This window comes from Aphelocoma coerulescens, chromosome 7 (assembly GCF_041296385.1).
Source record: "Aphelocoma coerulescens isolate FSJ_1873_10779 chromosome 7, UR_Acoe_1.0, whole genome shotgun sequence".
Classification (NCBI taxonomy): Eukaryota; Metazoa; Chordata; class Aves; order Passeriformes; family Corvidae; genus Aphelocoma; species Aphelocoma coerulescens.
The window spans coordinates 38,974,149-38,988,882 of record NC_091021.1 but is presented as its reverse complement, the minus strand read 5'-3'; the positions used below and the strand labels follow the sequence as shown (position 1 = coordinate 38,988,882).

General features: G+C 51.6%; 1 protein-coding gene across 7 annotated transcripts in view; it reads right to left on the bottom strand.

The window, feature by feature from the left end:
* GALNT13 (polypeptide N-acetylgalactosaminyltransferase 13) overlaps positions 1–14,734 on the bottom strand; it is a 52,570-nt gene that overhangs the window by 20,067 nt on the left and 17,769 nt on the right. For all 7 annotated transcript variants that reach the window (XM_069021355.1, XM_069021352.1, XM_069021358.1 and 4 more), the window contains 4 exons: positions 12,441–12,607; positions 9,665–9,872; positions 8,266–8,436; positions 2,584–2,701 (listed from right to left, as the gene is read on the bottom strand). In XM_069021355.1, coding sequence (XP_068877456.1) covers positions 2,584–2,701; positions 8,266–8,436; positions 9,665–9,872; positions 12,441–12,607 — 664 coding nt within the window. The remainder of the gene's footprint in view (positions 1–2,583; positions 2,702–8,265; positions 8,437–9,664; positions 9,873–12,440; positions 12,608–14,734) is intronic.

Genomic DNA, 14,734 nt, shown 5'->3' with positions numbered 1-14,734 from the left:
TGTCCCAGGCTGCTCCCAGCCCCAATGTCCAGCCTGGCCTTGGGCACTGCCAGGGATCCAGGGGCAGCCCCAGCTGCTCTGGGCACCCTGTGCCAGGGCCTGCCCACCATCCCAGGGAACAATTCCCAATTCCCAATCTCCCATCCATCCCTGCCCTCTGGCACTGGGAAGCCATTCCCTGTGTCCTGTCCCTCCATGCCTTGTCCCCAGTCCCTTTCCAGCTCTCCTGGAGCCCCTTCAGGCCCTGCAAGGGGCTCGGAGCTCTCCCTGTGTCCTTCCCTTCTCCAGGGGAACATTCCCAGCTCTCCCAGCCTGGCTCCAGAGCCAGGATTCTGACTGGATTCTAAAGGAATTAACCCTTCCTGCTCTGTATCCATTTCCTGTCACAATTCCCACAACAGCCAAAGCAGGAATTCCAGAGATCAGAACAACTCGGCACTGTCACATCCCTGGGGAAATCCCCTTTTCCCTGTCCCTGATGCACTTCCAACAGTGCCAGAAATCCCAAATAAACCCCATCCTACCCCCCTCAGAGCTCACGTTCCCTTTCCCAGCCCTTTCTGGATTATCCTAAGGAATAATCTTATTTTTTTTCTGACAGATGGATTATTTTAAATTCCTTTTCCAAAGCCATAGTTATTCCTTTTAGAGCATCCAGTTTCCAGGGCATTTTCCTAGTGGGAAAAAACCACTTGGAGAATTTAACAGGAAACTAAAAATTTTAGTAATTCCATAAAGAAAAATAAGGTTTAGGAATAAATCAGGTTTTCCTTGACTAAAGCAAACCCTTGGAGCTGTAAGAGATTCCCACCAGGAATTATTATTATTTTTCCCTAATTAAAAGACACTCCTAAAAGGAGTCATTAAAGACCCATCAGCAACAAGAAGCAGCCAGAAGAAAAACCCAAGGATTTTCCCCAAATAATCCAATTATACCCCATGGATGCTCCTCCTGGAAATGCCTCTGAGAGCCAAAACGCTGGAAATCCTTTCCATTGTTCTTTGGGATGGTGCTGGAGCTGGATGCAGGTGAGACAGTCAGACACGATCCAGGGAAAGCAAAGGCACTGGGTAACGTTTCTGAGGATTTGGGAATTATGGGGGCTTGGGGTTATTTTTTGGGATTTATTTTTTGGAGGTTATATTCATTATTCTGGACCAATCCCAGACCTCCTCCCTCCCACTTGGTGATAAAATCCTGGATGCAAGAACAGCTCCAGGAACATCCCTGTGCCTCACTCCAACCCCAGTCCTCTCCCACGCCATGACCTGCTCCCGGTGCTTTCCTGACTGCAGATATTCCCGAATCCCGCTGGATAACGGCAGCTTTGGAGCTGCAGGAACCTCCCCCATCCCTTGGCTCTCCCAGCTCCCAACTTCCCACAGATTTGTTCCCTCAGCCGGGATTTGAACCCCTTTGCTGTCCCTGATAAAGTCACACAAAATATCCCTGGATTTTCGGCTGGATTTCCATCCAGAGGCTCTAAATCCCAACAGACAGCAGCAGGTGATTCCCTGGCCTTCCCATGGCAATATCCCGATTTATTTCCGTTCCTGACCCCATTAATTCACTGGTTTAGGGTGGGAAAGGCACATTTTTCATGCTTTAACAGTGCCTGCCACACTCTGCTCCAGGGATCTCCTCTGAAACATGGAAAACCAGGGAAAATAATTCCTGCACAGGGGCCTAGGCACATCCAAGGAGGAATTTTAGGGGTTAAAGCACCAAAAAATATGGGAATCTCCTCATTTGAAGCATCCAGGCTCAGAAAGGGAATGGAACCTCTGATTTTCCTGCAAAGGGAACAATTGAAGTCCAGAGGAATGGCCTGGAAAAGCTTTCAAATTCCCTGGAAAAATCTGCTTCCTAATAACCTTCAGAGGGGTTCCTGGCATGGCAAATGGTCCTGGTTGAATGGAAAAGACAGGAAAAGGGGGGAAGGGGCATTCCCAGGATGTGCTGTGGGTACCAGGCAGGGATCCCGGGGGTTATTCCCAGAATTAAATCCATAAATTTGGACACATCAGAGGAGTTCAAACATTCCCATTCCCAACATCCTTTCCAGCCATTCCTTAGCAAAGCCTCAATTTCCCACTTTTCCTTTCTATCCCAAGGGCAGTGACTGAATGGATTTCCCTCCGAGGTGGGGCACACACCTATCCCAGCAGGAATATCAGCATTTTCTGCAGGATATGGAATTCCCCTGGCACAGACCCAGAATTCCAGCCAGAACTTGCAAGTCCATGATGTCACCATTCCCAAAACGTTTTTAAAAATGAGATTAAAAATACATTTTAAACATAAATTTACATCAAATTCCCATTGGGCACCTCGTTCCTTCCATGAAGCAATGACTAAAATATCTGGAATTTTGCAGGGATAAAAACCCCCCAAAATTAAAACATTTCATGCAGCAAAAAAGCCCCAAAACACCCCGACGAGGCTTCCCCAGATTTTAAGAATTCCATTTAACCCATGACTTGCAGGCCAGCTAAAGCAGGAGCTCCCTGAAGGAATGACAGCACAAACAGGGGGGAATTTTTTGGGGGGGGGAAGAGAAAAGGAAGGAAAACAGGAATTACCCTAAAGGACATTTCAAGATTCTCGCCACCCCAGATATCCATTCCTGCATCGTAAGTTCCTATCTCTTCAAAGTAGCTCCTGTCAATAGAAAAGAGGCCACCAGCCATAGTTGGGGTCCTGGGTGGGAAACAAACAGGAAAAAAACAAAGGAAAACAGGGGGGAAAAACAGGGAGAAAGGAAAGAAAAAAGAAAAAAGACCTTTTAAAGGAAACTCTGGAATTTACAGCACATTTCACTGCCTCACACATTGCAATTCTAGGGAAAACAACGGGAAAATGAGAATTTTAACTGGATTTTTCCTGCTCTTCCCCAAAATCTATGGAATTTGGGCCCAGCCACGCTCCAGGGCTGCCCCCATTTCCATGGATTATTTCAGGAGAACTGTGAGGGTAAAGTGGGTGGAATTTGGGCCTCCTCAGTGAACAGCTCTCCAATTCCAGTCGGGAATGCTTGGGAGGAGTTGGATGGAAAGAAAAAAGACCTTTTAAAGGAAACTCTGGAATTTGCAGCACATTTCAGTGCCTCACACATTGCACCACACAGCAATTCTAGAGAAAATAATGAGAAAAATGAGAATTTAAATGGATTTTTCCTGCTCTTCCCCAAAATCTACAGAACCTGGGCCCAGCCACACTCCAAGGAGCAATAAAGACAATTTTAGCTGGATTTTTCCTGCTCTTCCCCAAAACCCACAGAGCTCAGGCCCAGCCACACTCCAGGGCTGCCCCCATTTCCATGGATTATTTCAGGAGAACTGTGAGGGTAAAGTGGGTGGAATTTTGGGCCTCCTGAGTGAACAGCACTTCAAATCCAATCGGGAATGCTTGGGAGGAGTTTAATGGCTTGGCTTTGCCTCAGAGGGAGCCCAAAACGGCAGCAAATTCCCAGGAAAATCTCTGCTAACAGGATTAGAAATCCTTACAACAGGCAAATCCCCAGTGCTTTGTGTGGGGATGGCCTATTTCCCTGGAAATGTCTGCTCCCTGTTTTCCAGCACCCAAAGCCTACATGACACAGGAATGCCCAGCCCAGCTGGTGGGAGCACAAGGATTTGGGAGGGAACAACTCAATCCCAAATCCCAGCTTTCCTCTGAGATATCCCAGCACAGCCAAAGGGGCTGGGGGCTCGGCTCATCCCAGCGCCATCTCCTGAGGTCCCAGCATCCCTAAACCTGTGGAATTTGGTGGTGAGGACCTCTGGGAACACTGAGGTGTCACAGAATCCTGGAATGGGTTGGGCTGGAAGGGATCTTAGAGCCTATCCCATTCCATCTCTGCCATGAGCACAGACACCTTCCACTATCCCAGGTTATTCCAACCTGGCCTGGAACACTTCCAGGGACCCAGGGGCAGCCACAGCTTCTCTGGGAATCTGTGCCAGGGCCTGCCCACCCTCACAGAGATGGATCAGGGATCAGCCACATTCCCATGCTCAGCTTCCAAACTGAGGCCAAGTGGGTGACCCTGGATTTGGGAGCGTGACTCCAGCCCAGCCCATCCCAGTGCCACCACAGCAGGACCAGTAAGGGCAGCCTGTGGGCCAAGGATGAGCTCCTCCCTTCAGGAATCCCGAAGCCTGCTTGGGAAGGCAGTGGGAATGTCAGAAACGCAGGTGCAGCATTCCCATCAGCAATCCTGCCCACACTCCCTCAGCTTCCAGGGGAACTCCTCTGGAGCCTGCCCTGAGCAAACACTGACACACAACAAACTCCCAGCAGCAAACACTTCCTGAAAAATGCAGGAAAGAGCTGGCAGAGGGACTCCATGGGAGGTGCCATCCATGGAATTGCCTGGCATGGATCAGATCTCCCTTCAGCAGCTTCCGTGTGTCCCACAGGGAACATGGACTGGCTGCAGAATTCCCTGCACACAGAGCCCAGCGGTGCCTCCGGACACAGCCCTGCCACCGAGGGGTCCTTATTTCTTCTCCAACTCCACAAATCCAGGGATTCTGCCTGCTGTGTATTTCCTCTTCCACAACAGCTGCCCATCATTCCTCCTAAGAATTCCCACCGTTTTTCAAGGAAAACCCTCCATCCCCAGTGCTCACCTTCCTCCCTGCCCTCAGCACCAAAGCTCAGTGAATTCACCTGGACAGGGATATCCCACTGTGACAAGGCCTAAGGATTGGTAACATCTCCATAATTGGAATTATCCCAGTGACAACGGAATTTGCAGCATTCACATGGAATCGGATAAAATCCTGAGGCGCAGCCAAAAGCAGGGAATAGTCTTTGTTATCCAGACAAAAAATCCCTGAAAAGCCACTGCCACAAATCCCTGGGGGCTGCTGGACCTTCGGAGCACGACACCAACCCCTGGAATTCTGCACGCTCCAAGGCTCAGGGAATACCTGCACTCCAACCACAGCTCCTCCTGAATTTCTGGAGAAGACACATTCCAAGCGATCCCAGTGGAAGTCAGAGAATGGAATATCTGCCTGGAGCAGCTCTGTCTCCAGAAGAATCTTTAATTCCAGGGTTTCTCCTGGATGGCCCCTCAGTTTGGAATTTCAGCAAAGACTCCTCAGGAGCTGCAAGGTTCCGATGCTCCTTCTGCTCCTGATCATTGTACGGAATTATGGAATCATGGAGTGCTTTGGGATCAAAGGGACCTTAAAGCTCCTCTATCCATGGGAAGGGACACCTTCCACTATCCCAGGTTGCTCCAACCTGGCCTTGGCCATTCCAGTGATGACATTCCAGCCTGCTGTAGGTGGTAAAAAAAATGGAAATACATCCAAAATCCTTCAAGGAATTCCAGGATCTGACCAGCACCAGCTTCCATGGCCTCATCCCCACGGATGCCCTGGCCTGAATCCAGTGCCTGGGCCAGTCCCCATCCCAAAAACTTCCCACCTCCATCCAGCTCCTCTGAGCGTTGGGAAAGGCTCCAGCTGCCTCACAGATCCTGGGATTCCTTGGGATAGAATCCCATTTTAGATTATTTTTGGGAAAGGCCATTCCCACCTGGTGTTCATGGTGGGCAAGGGAGAAGAAAGTGAGGAGCAAAGGGATCTGAGGTTGGGATTAAAACCCAGGAGAAGGAATAGGGGCAGAGTGGTAGAAATCGGGAGTGTGAAAAGCAGGAGCAGCATTCCAGGATGGAATCTGGATCAGCATGGAGCTGTCCAAGGTGTCCCTGCTCAGCACAGCCATTCCCTTTGCCAAAACCACGGCAAACAATCCATCTTTTCCAAGGGATGCTGGAGCTCCTTCCCGGCCGTGCTGCAGCACAACGAGCCCTGGGATCTGCACAGCAGAGCCATAGAATTCATTACCCTTTCCCACTAGCCCTGGAGATTCCAAGGAAGGCAGATCCATGACTCAGGATGGATCAGCTCCTGTAATTCCCCTGGCAAACCTTCTGGCACTACCCAAATCCATGGACCAAAAAGAGTCAGGGACCCTTTCCCAGGAGCTCAGCACTTCCTGCCTTTAATTCCATCAGGGTTAACGGGATAATTCAGGGAATGGGATGGCTCAGCTCTGTCCAGCCCCACCACCAGCTCTTTTTAGGAATCCATCCTCATTTTTTCCATAAGAACCCTTCTCTGATAACACAAATCCCACATAAATAAGAAATCCCATCTAAAATATTCCATGGTTGGATAACTTAAGAGCTACAATCTGAAATTTAGGGAGCAAAGGTCAGGATTTATCCCTGTTCTTACAGAAGAAAAATTCTTTGGAGTGGAATTTGTGTGGATTACATGGATTTGAGATGGTCCAGAAGCAGAGTTTGGGTGCAGCAATTCCAGAACAGACACGGACAAAGGGGAAACTGGGGATATTCCTATTTCCTCCCGGTTCCACTGATTACAAAGCAAAAGGATGGATAAAAACGAGGCTGGAATGACGTTACAGGACAGGGAAAGCAACATGGAATAAAAACTGAACTCAGGAATTTGCTTCTAAGTTGTGGGGTTAGGCTGGGCTTTATTCCATCCCTCTTTTTCCTGGAATATTCAGTGGCAGCTGCCAAAACTCTTTGTGACTGGGGTGAAATACTATTTTTTTCATGGAATTGTTGAGGTTGGAAAAGGCTTCCAAGGTCATTGAGTCCAACCTGTTCCTGGTCCCCACCTCCAGGGATGGGCACTCCAAACCTCCCTGGGCAGTTCCAGTGCCTGAGCACCTTTTCCACGGGGAAATTCCTCCTGATATCCAACCTGGCAGAGCCTGAGGGTGGAATGCAGCTCTTTGGATGTGGAATTTGGGGTTGTTCCCCACACCTCAGGGCCGATGAACGTGGTGAAGCTGTTGGGTTGGACTCGATGGCTTTTCCACCCTGATAATTCCATGATTCCGGCATTCTCTGACACCAAAGACTGAAATTCCTGGACTAAAGCCCGAGACTTTGGATTTAATCCAGCCTAAAGCACCAACCCTTCACTCTCAGCTCTTTGTGACAACTGTGGCACAGGTGACATTTGTCCCTCTGCCCCCTTTGCTTCCCAACACCCATTTTATCCAGAGAATCCCCCAAAATTCCAGGCAAAAACTGATGGGGAAAAAAAAAGGAATTTAAAAAAAACCCCTTTTTGGGGGTTGATTTATTGATTTTAAAAGTCAATTCTGTGTCTGAGCCAGGACTACTTTTGAGCCCTGCTCCATTTCAAGGTAAGGAAATAAAAACTGGGATTGTATTCCTTTGAAAATTCCCTGTGCTCAGGAACGGGTTCTGGAGAGCCAGGATGGATGGAGCTCTGCACGGCTCTGCAGCTCGTTAGGATAATTAACTTTCCCAATTTCCATGCACACCTGAGTTGTAATCAAGAGCTGCTGGCCTGGTCCACAGCCCAGGGGGGAGATTTTGGATCAGGAGGAAAACAATTCCTGGGACTCCAAAACAGCCTCTGATGGCCAGGGCATGCCTGCTTTTCCTGGGAATAAACCCCAAATCAGCCTTTCCCTGATTCCAGGCTTTCCAGGACAATCAGGGACACAAATTTCAATCAGGGACACAAATTTCAATTTCAATTTAATTCCTGCCCTTCCATCCCTTCCTTGCCTGGACACATTGACCCCTGAGCTGCCCCTCCCTCCACCTGCCCGCTCTGGGCATCTGCAGGACAGGAATTCCACCCACTTCCCGGATTTAAAACCATTCCATGCACTCGGGAACCCTTTCTTCATCCTTTCTGGAACTTTGCAGGAAGCCTCAGCAGCCTCTGGAGCTGAGCAAACATCCCATGGCCAGGAATTTATTCCATTTTTTCCCTTTCAGCTCCATTTCCAATCCTGGGAGAGGTTTTGTTCCACTCTATGATTCCAGCAATTAAATGGAAGAGGTCAGGACATGCTCTTGGATCATTTTTCCCTCAGGGTGCTCTGTTATCAATCCTATTTTCCAAGCAATAAACCAGGAATTTAAGTGCAAATCACTGGGGTTCAACACTCAAAAAAGCTCTGAAATCCTTTGGAATACCTGCCTTAAATTCCCAAAAACCAGGAACAAAAATCCGCTCGCAGCAAATTAACAGAGGGAGCTGCGCAAGCAGGAACGTTTGCAATTCCTGAACGTTGGGAAAAGATGGAATGGGGTTTGCCAGCTCCGAGCCCCACGCTGCAGCAGCAAGGACACATCGGGGTGGGGCCTTCCCTGCGGTTCTGACTGCGATCCTGCAGCGGGATTTTGGGAATCGGGGGGGATTCTGTGGGAACAGAGGGGCACTGACCTGACAGGCAAGGTCCTGTCCCCTTTCCTGCGCTCCATCTCCCTCTGGGGCACGGGATACCAGCGGAAGTTCAGCTTCCAGTTGAAGCCTCCGTAGGTCATGTCCGAGCCCGCCATGTACTCGAAGGTGTCGTCGCTGATCACGTCGATGATGGGACACACCACGGTTTTCCTGGGAAAAAAAAACGGGAATCTGGGGGTTACGGCGGTGTTTGGTCACGGCGGGAGGTGGGAGGGGGTGGGGGGGTGGCTGGAGGGGAAGGAGGGAAGGGGGAAAAGGAGGGGGAAAAGGGGGAATAAAATGAGGGAAAGGGGGAAAAGAAAGGGAAAAAGAGGGGAAGGAAAGGGGGAAGGAAAGGGGGAAGGAAAGGGGGAAGGAAAGGGGGAAGGAAAGGGGGAAGGAAAGGGGGAAGGAAAGGGGGAAGGAAAGGGGGAAGGAAAGGGGGAAGGAAAGGGGGAAGGAAAGGGGGAAGGAAAGGGGGAAGGAAAGGGGGAAGGAAAGGGGGAAGGAAAGGGGGAAGGAAAGGGGGAAGGAAAGGGGGAAGGAAAGGGGGGGAGAAGGGGGGGGAGAAAGGAGGGGGAGAAAGGGGGGGAGAAAGGGGGGGGAGAAAGGGGGGGGAGAAAGGGGGGGGAGAAAGGGGGGGGAGAAAGGGGGGGGAGAAAGGGGGGGGAGAAAGGGGGGGGGAGAAAGGGGGGGGAGAAAGGGGGGGGAGAAAGGGGGGGGAGAAAGGGGGGGGAAGGAAAGGGGAAGGAGGGAAAGGGGAAAAGGGGTAAAGGAAGGGGGAAAAGGGAGGGGAAGAGGGGGAGAAAAAGGGGGGAATAAAATGAGGGAGAAGGGGAAAAGAGGGAAGGAAGGGGGAAAATAGGAGGGGAAAAAAAGATGGGAAAAGGGGAAAAAGGGGGGAAGTGAGGAAAGCAGAAAGGGGAAAAAGGTGAAAGGGGGGGAAGAGGAAGAGGAGAAGGGGGAAATGGAGGGAAAGAAGGAAGGGAAAAAAGGAAGGAAAAGCAGGGGAAGAAGGTAAGAAGCAGGGGAAAAGGGATGAAAAAAGAGGGGAAAGGGGTGGAAAAGGATGGTTAAAAGGGTGAAAAAAGGGAAAACAAGAAAAGAGAAGGAAAAAAAAGGGTGCAAATTTCCATGAGTTCAGGAGGTCAGAGAGAGAAGTTGTTCCTGGTAAAAAAGAGGGAGGCAGCTTCCTTTGGAGTGGAAGAGATCCAGCCCTTGGGAAAGCTGCTCCCACCTTTATTTAGGAATGAGATTTTCATACAAACAGCAGCAAATTAAAACAAAATAATTTTTAAAATCTTCATTCCAGCTCAGTGAATCCTTTTCATTCCTCTTTCCCAGCAGCCAGGGAAGGGCCTGGAGCAGCTCCCTGCCTCTGGAGCTGGGAATTCCTTACCTGTCCTCCTTGATGCGGGCCAGGAGTGGCTCCAGCCAGCCCAGGGTGCACTCGCAGTGGGCATCCAGGAATGTGATCACCTGGCCCTTGGAAGCTGCTGCCCCTCGGAGCCGTGCCCGGATCAGCCCCGACCTCTGCTCCATCCGCAGGATTTTTACGGATACTTCCAGCTTTTTCACGTAATTCTCCAAGGAGGCCTTCAAAAACTCTGCCAAATTTGGGGGGGAAACAGAGGGAAAATGGGATTTTTAGGGAGGTTTTATTCCAAGGTAGTGACAGAAGCTCCCTGCTTGGAGCATCTCATGAGGGTTGGAATGAGAGGAGCTTTAAGGTCCCCTCCTACCCAAACCAGTCCGTGATTCCAGGATAATATCCCAGGAATTTTAAATAAAGCACAATCAGTTCCTTGCAATAAACCAGCAACCACAGAACGAAGACACTTTGGGGCAATTTGCTGCTGGTTCAATCCAAAATCCAGTTTTGGATGGATTTCCCCATTGGAGCTCTTTGAATGCTTTTAGGAAAAAATGGGAATTACTTGGCTCAAGTCCTCCTCCACCTTCTGGCACAGGGAATCATGAAGCCACTTAACAAGCAGGGAAATGCAGGAGTAATTAGGGTTCAATTAACACTCCGTGGGGCAGAACCGAAGGATGGAGCGGCTGCAGCCCCTGTCCCTGGAGCAGCTCTGGGGTGAGTTTGCCATCAGTGCCCATTTGGCTGCTGCAGGATCCTTTATCATCCCATGGATTCCATTTAAGGAATTTGATGGGATTCCTTTTCCAAGGAGTCCCAGTTCCACAGGCAGAGTTTGCTTTTTAAAGGCTGGGGTTAAAACAGAAATGAAAAGGCAAAAAAAAAAAAAAGTGAGGAGTGAAGGAAATGAAGCCCAAAGAGGAGCTGGAATGAGATGGTGCCTTCCAACCCAAACTGTTCTGGGATTCCATGGAATTGGCTTAGTGGGGATATTCAGGAAAATCTGAAACATGGAATGAGGAGGGTTGAGAGTCAGGAAGGAAAGGATTGACCTTTCCAGGAATACCAAATTAACTGAGCGGGATATGACCCAGAGCCTGAAGGGGCTCCAGGAGAGCTGGAGAGGGACTGGGGACAAGGCATGGAGGGACAGGACCCAGGGAATGGCTTCCCAGTGCCAGAGGGCAGGGCTGGATGGGAGACTGGGAATTGGGAATTCCTGGATATGAGGGTGGGGAGGGGCGGGGCTGGAATTCCCAGAGCAGCTGTGGCTGCCCTGGAAGCGTCCAAGGCCAGGTTGGACAACTGGGATAGTGGGAGGTGTCCCTGCCCATGCTGAGGGGCTGGATTAGGAGCCCTTTAAAGGTCTCTTCCAAGCCAAACTATCGTGGGATTCCATGAATTTTTTCCACACCCTGAGAGTGTCTCCCTCTCCCCACTCCCTCTGGATCCCACCTCTGCCGCTCTCTGCCACGCCAGGATGAGCCAGACAGGAGCCACGCTCCCAACCCCCCCTGAGCTCCAGGATGTGCTCTGGAAGAAGCCATGGGATGGGAGATGCTGGCCCAGCAGGACAGGACATGTCCCCCCTCACAGATGGCTGGTGCAGAAGGAGCAGATAACCCAGGAGGCTCAAAGGCCCAGCAAGGGTCATCTCCTGGCACCAAATCAGCTCTTCGGACTGCCTGGGTTTCGTTTGGTGCTGCTGGTGCTGCTTTCCCTGCCGTGCCTCAGCCGCCCCTTGGAAGTGAATCTTGCTGGCAAATCCACTGAGCTTTGTAGTTTAACTTAAGCCTGACTTATGTTCACAGCCTCACTGGTGATTGTCTGAGCCATCTCAAGCTCAAGGTTCAGGACACCGCAAGACCTTGTGCAGCAGACGGGGTTTGGGGCGCTCAGTAAACCCCTTGTCAGAGACTGAAAATAGCTCATGCCTCAAACATCGATACAAAGCTCTGCTCGTTATAAAGAAGCTACAACCAAAGAAGTCTCCCTGAAGAGTGGGACTTTGGACTGAGAGTCAAACTGCTGGTGAGATAAAGGGGAGCACACTGTTCAATCATCCCCAGCTGAGTTTGGGCTGGGGGCAGAGCACAGCTCCCAGAAGCCAGGTTTACACAGACTCCCCCCAGCTGAGGGGGGAGAAGGAGGCTTTGGATGCATGGTGCAACCTCTGGTGAGAGGCACTGAACACCCATCCTCAGTTACACAAACCGGCCCAGCTGTGGAACCCCCAACCCCACATCCACGGGACTTCCACGTGGGAGACAGCCCAGGGGGAGTCACCATCCATCAAAGACCCCCCAAAGGGCTCCCCAGAGGCTTGGCCCCACAGGGCTGCACGTGATGGAACAGACCCAGAGCCTGCTGTGAGAGACTGACCCCCACCCCATGGGGACATGCCTGGCCATTGCCACCTGGCTCAAGGGTGTACCAAACCCTGGGATCCTGCACTTTCCGGGGGGACCTTCACCACCAAGAAGATCAGCTGGAGAGCACCAACAGGACATCGCTGGGATCCACAGAGTGTTGATATTTTCCTTATTCTGTCCCTGTCACTCTCTTTCTGTCCCCCCCCCCACCTATTTTCTACTTCTCTCTCTCTCTCTCATATTTACCATCAAATAAAACCCTTACTTACTGTCCCGGGCATACGATCTCGCTCGCACCTTACCTCGGGCAGAGGCATTCCTAAGAACCTTAAAACGGGATCACAACACCCCTGTCTCGTGCCAGAGGCCCGGGCAGAGGCAGGAACTTGTTCCCACCCCCCGTCTCCACGGGGAAGCCCCAGGCCCACCTCTCTCGCTGGCGTCATCCACCAGGACGATCTCGGCCAGCAGGCGCGGCGGGGAGCGCTCGATGACGCTGTGCACGGTGCGCAGCAGCGTGCTCCACGCCTCGTTGTGGAACACGATCACCACGCTGGTGTTGGGCAGCTCCTCCGGGTACACCTTGGTCTTGCACCTGCCCGAAAACAGCAGGGAAAAAAAAAAACAGGGGAAGGGGGTTGAGCTGGAGGAATAGACCCAAGGAGATGTGCGGCTTTCCAGGGTGGAAAAGGGGCCTGGAAGCAGCCACGGCGCTGCTGCCACATCCAGGGAGCTCAGGGTGATGGGATGAGTTCAGGGGACAAAGTGGAGATAGACTGGAAGTCCCACTGCTCTGCCTCTTTCCCAGCTGGAAAAGGGGCCTGGAAGCAGCCATGGCACTGCTCCAAAGGGGTGGTTCCACATCCAGGGAGTTCAGGATGATGGGGATGAATCAAGGAGCACACTGGAGATCCAGAGACTGGAACTCTGACTGCTCTGAGGCGGGATGGAAAAGGGGCCTGGAAGCAGCCATGGGAATGCTGCCACATCCATGGAGTTCAGGGTGATAGGGATGAATCAAGGAGCACACTGGAGATCCAGAGACCAGAATTCCAACTGCTCTGAGCATGAGGCAGGCTGGAAAAGGGACCTGGAAGGAGCCATGGCACCGCTCCAAGGGGAACCTGCTACATTTCAAAATGCTGGGGATGAATTAAGGAACAAACTGGAGATCCAGACACTGGAATTCCAACTGCTCTGAGGCTGGGGCAGCTCGGGAGGGAAGGTTTTCCTTTCCCAAGAGGCCTCCGCTGGCTGGAGGAAGGGATACGTGGAGCTGTTGTCACTAAAGCGCCTCAGAGCCACTTCCAGGAGTCTCTGAGTCACTTAAACAACCAGGATCAGGAAGGACAGAGACACACAGAGGGTGTGCCACCACCATTCCTGATCCCAAAGCCATTCCCATGGATATTTCTGGGAAGTGCAATGGAATATCATCAAAATCCAAGAAAACTTGACTAATCTGGACCCAGAATTCCATGGCATTCTTGGCTGGGCATGGCCATGCTCCAAGCCTGATGCTCATCACAGTTCCAAGGGCTTGACAGCCCTTTCTAGGAGGGAATTTTCCCTAAAATCCACCCTGAGCCTCCCCTGGCCCAGCCTGAGGCCGTTCCCTCTCCTCCTGTCCCTGTTCCCTGGGAGCAGAGCCCGACCCCCCCGGCTGCCCCCTCCTGTCAGGGACTTGTGCAGAGCCACAAGGTCCCCCCTGAGCTCCTTTGCTCCAGCCTGAGCCCCTTTCCAGCTCCCTCAGGAATTCTCCAGCCCCTTCCCAGCTCCATTCCCTTCCCTGGACTCCTCCAGCCCCTCAGGGTCTCCTTTGCTGTGAGAGGAAAATCAAAAAGTGGGAGAAAACGTGAGGGGAAAGGAAAGTGAGGGAAGTTTGGGGAGGGCTCTGCTGCAGAGCTTTTCCTTCTGGATCCTCCTTTGCTCCAGGCTGAGCCCCTTTCCAGCTCCCTCAGGAGTTCTCCAGCCCCTTCCCAGCTCCGTGACAGAGCTTCCCAGTGCCAGCCAGCTCCTGCATTCCCGCTGTGTCCAGGAGCACCTGCCAGGAGCTGGGAGCACATGGATAAAACCTTTCCTGCCCTTCCCCATGATGGTGACTCACACTGGGATTTTCCTAATCCCAAAATCCAGCTGGTGCTGGAGAATGAGGAATCATCACCTGCTCCTCACACGCTCCCTCCCCATCCCCCCACACTCCCTACACTGCTCCCTGATTTTCCCACTCCCACGACGCTGGAACTGCTGTCCCAAAAATCCTGGTTTTATTCCCGCAGAAAATAATTTCTCAGGAATGAATACACATGGAGGAAATTCAGCTGTGGGAATGAGAGCAAAACACCTTTCCCACCATCAAAACCACGGAAATAAGAGTGAAAACCCACCTATTCCCCCTCCTTCCCGCTGGTTGTGGGCAGATTCTGGGATCATTACGGGTCATTCTGGGATTTTCAGAGAATCGTGGAATGTTTTGGGTTCAAAAAGGGACTTCAATCCCATCCAGTGCCACCCTGCCACGGGCAGGGACACCTTCCACTATCCCAGGGTGCTCCAATCCCTGTCCAACCTGGCCTGGGACACTGCCAGGGATGGAGCAGCCGCAGCTTTCCTGGGAAACCTTTGCCAGGGAACCTCCGAGCTCATCTCACTCTCCCATTCCTGGCATTCCAGGCAAGGACCCGGGGTTGGATCCATTTCAGCCCTGCACTGTTTCATCACA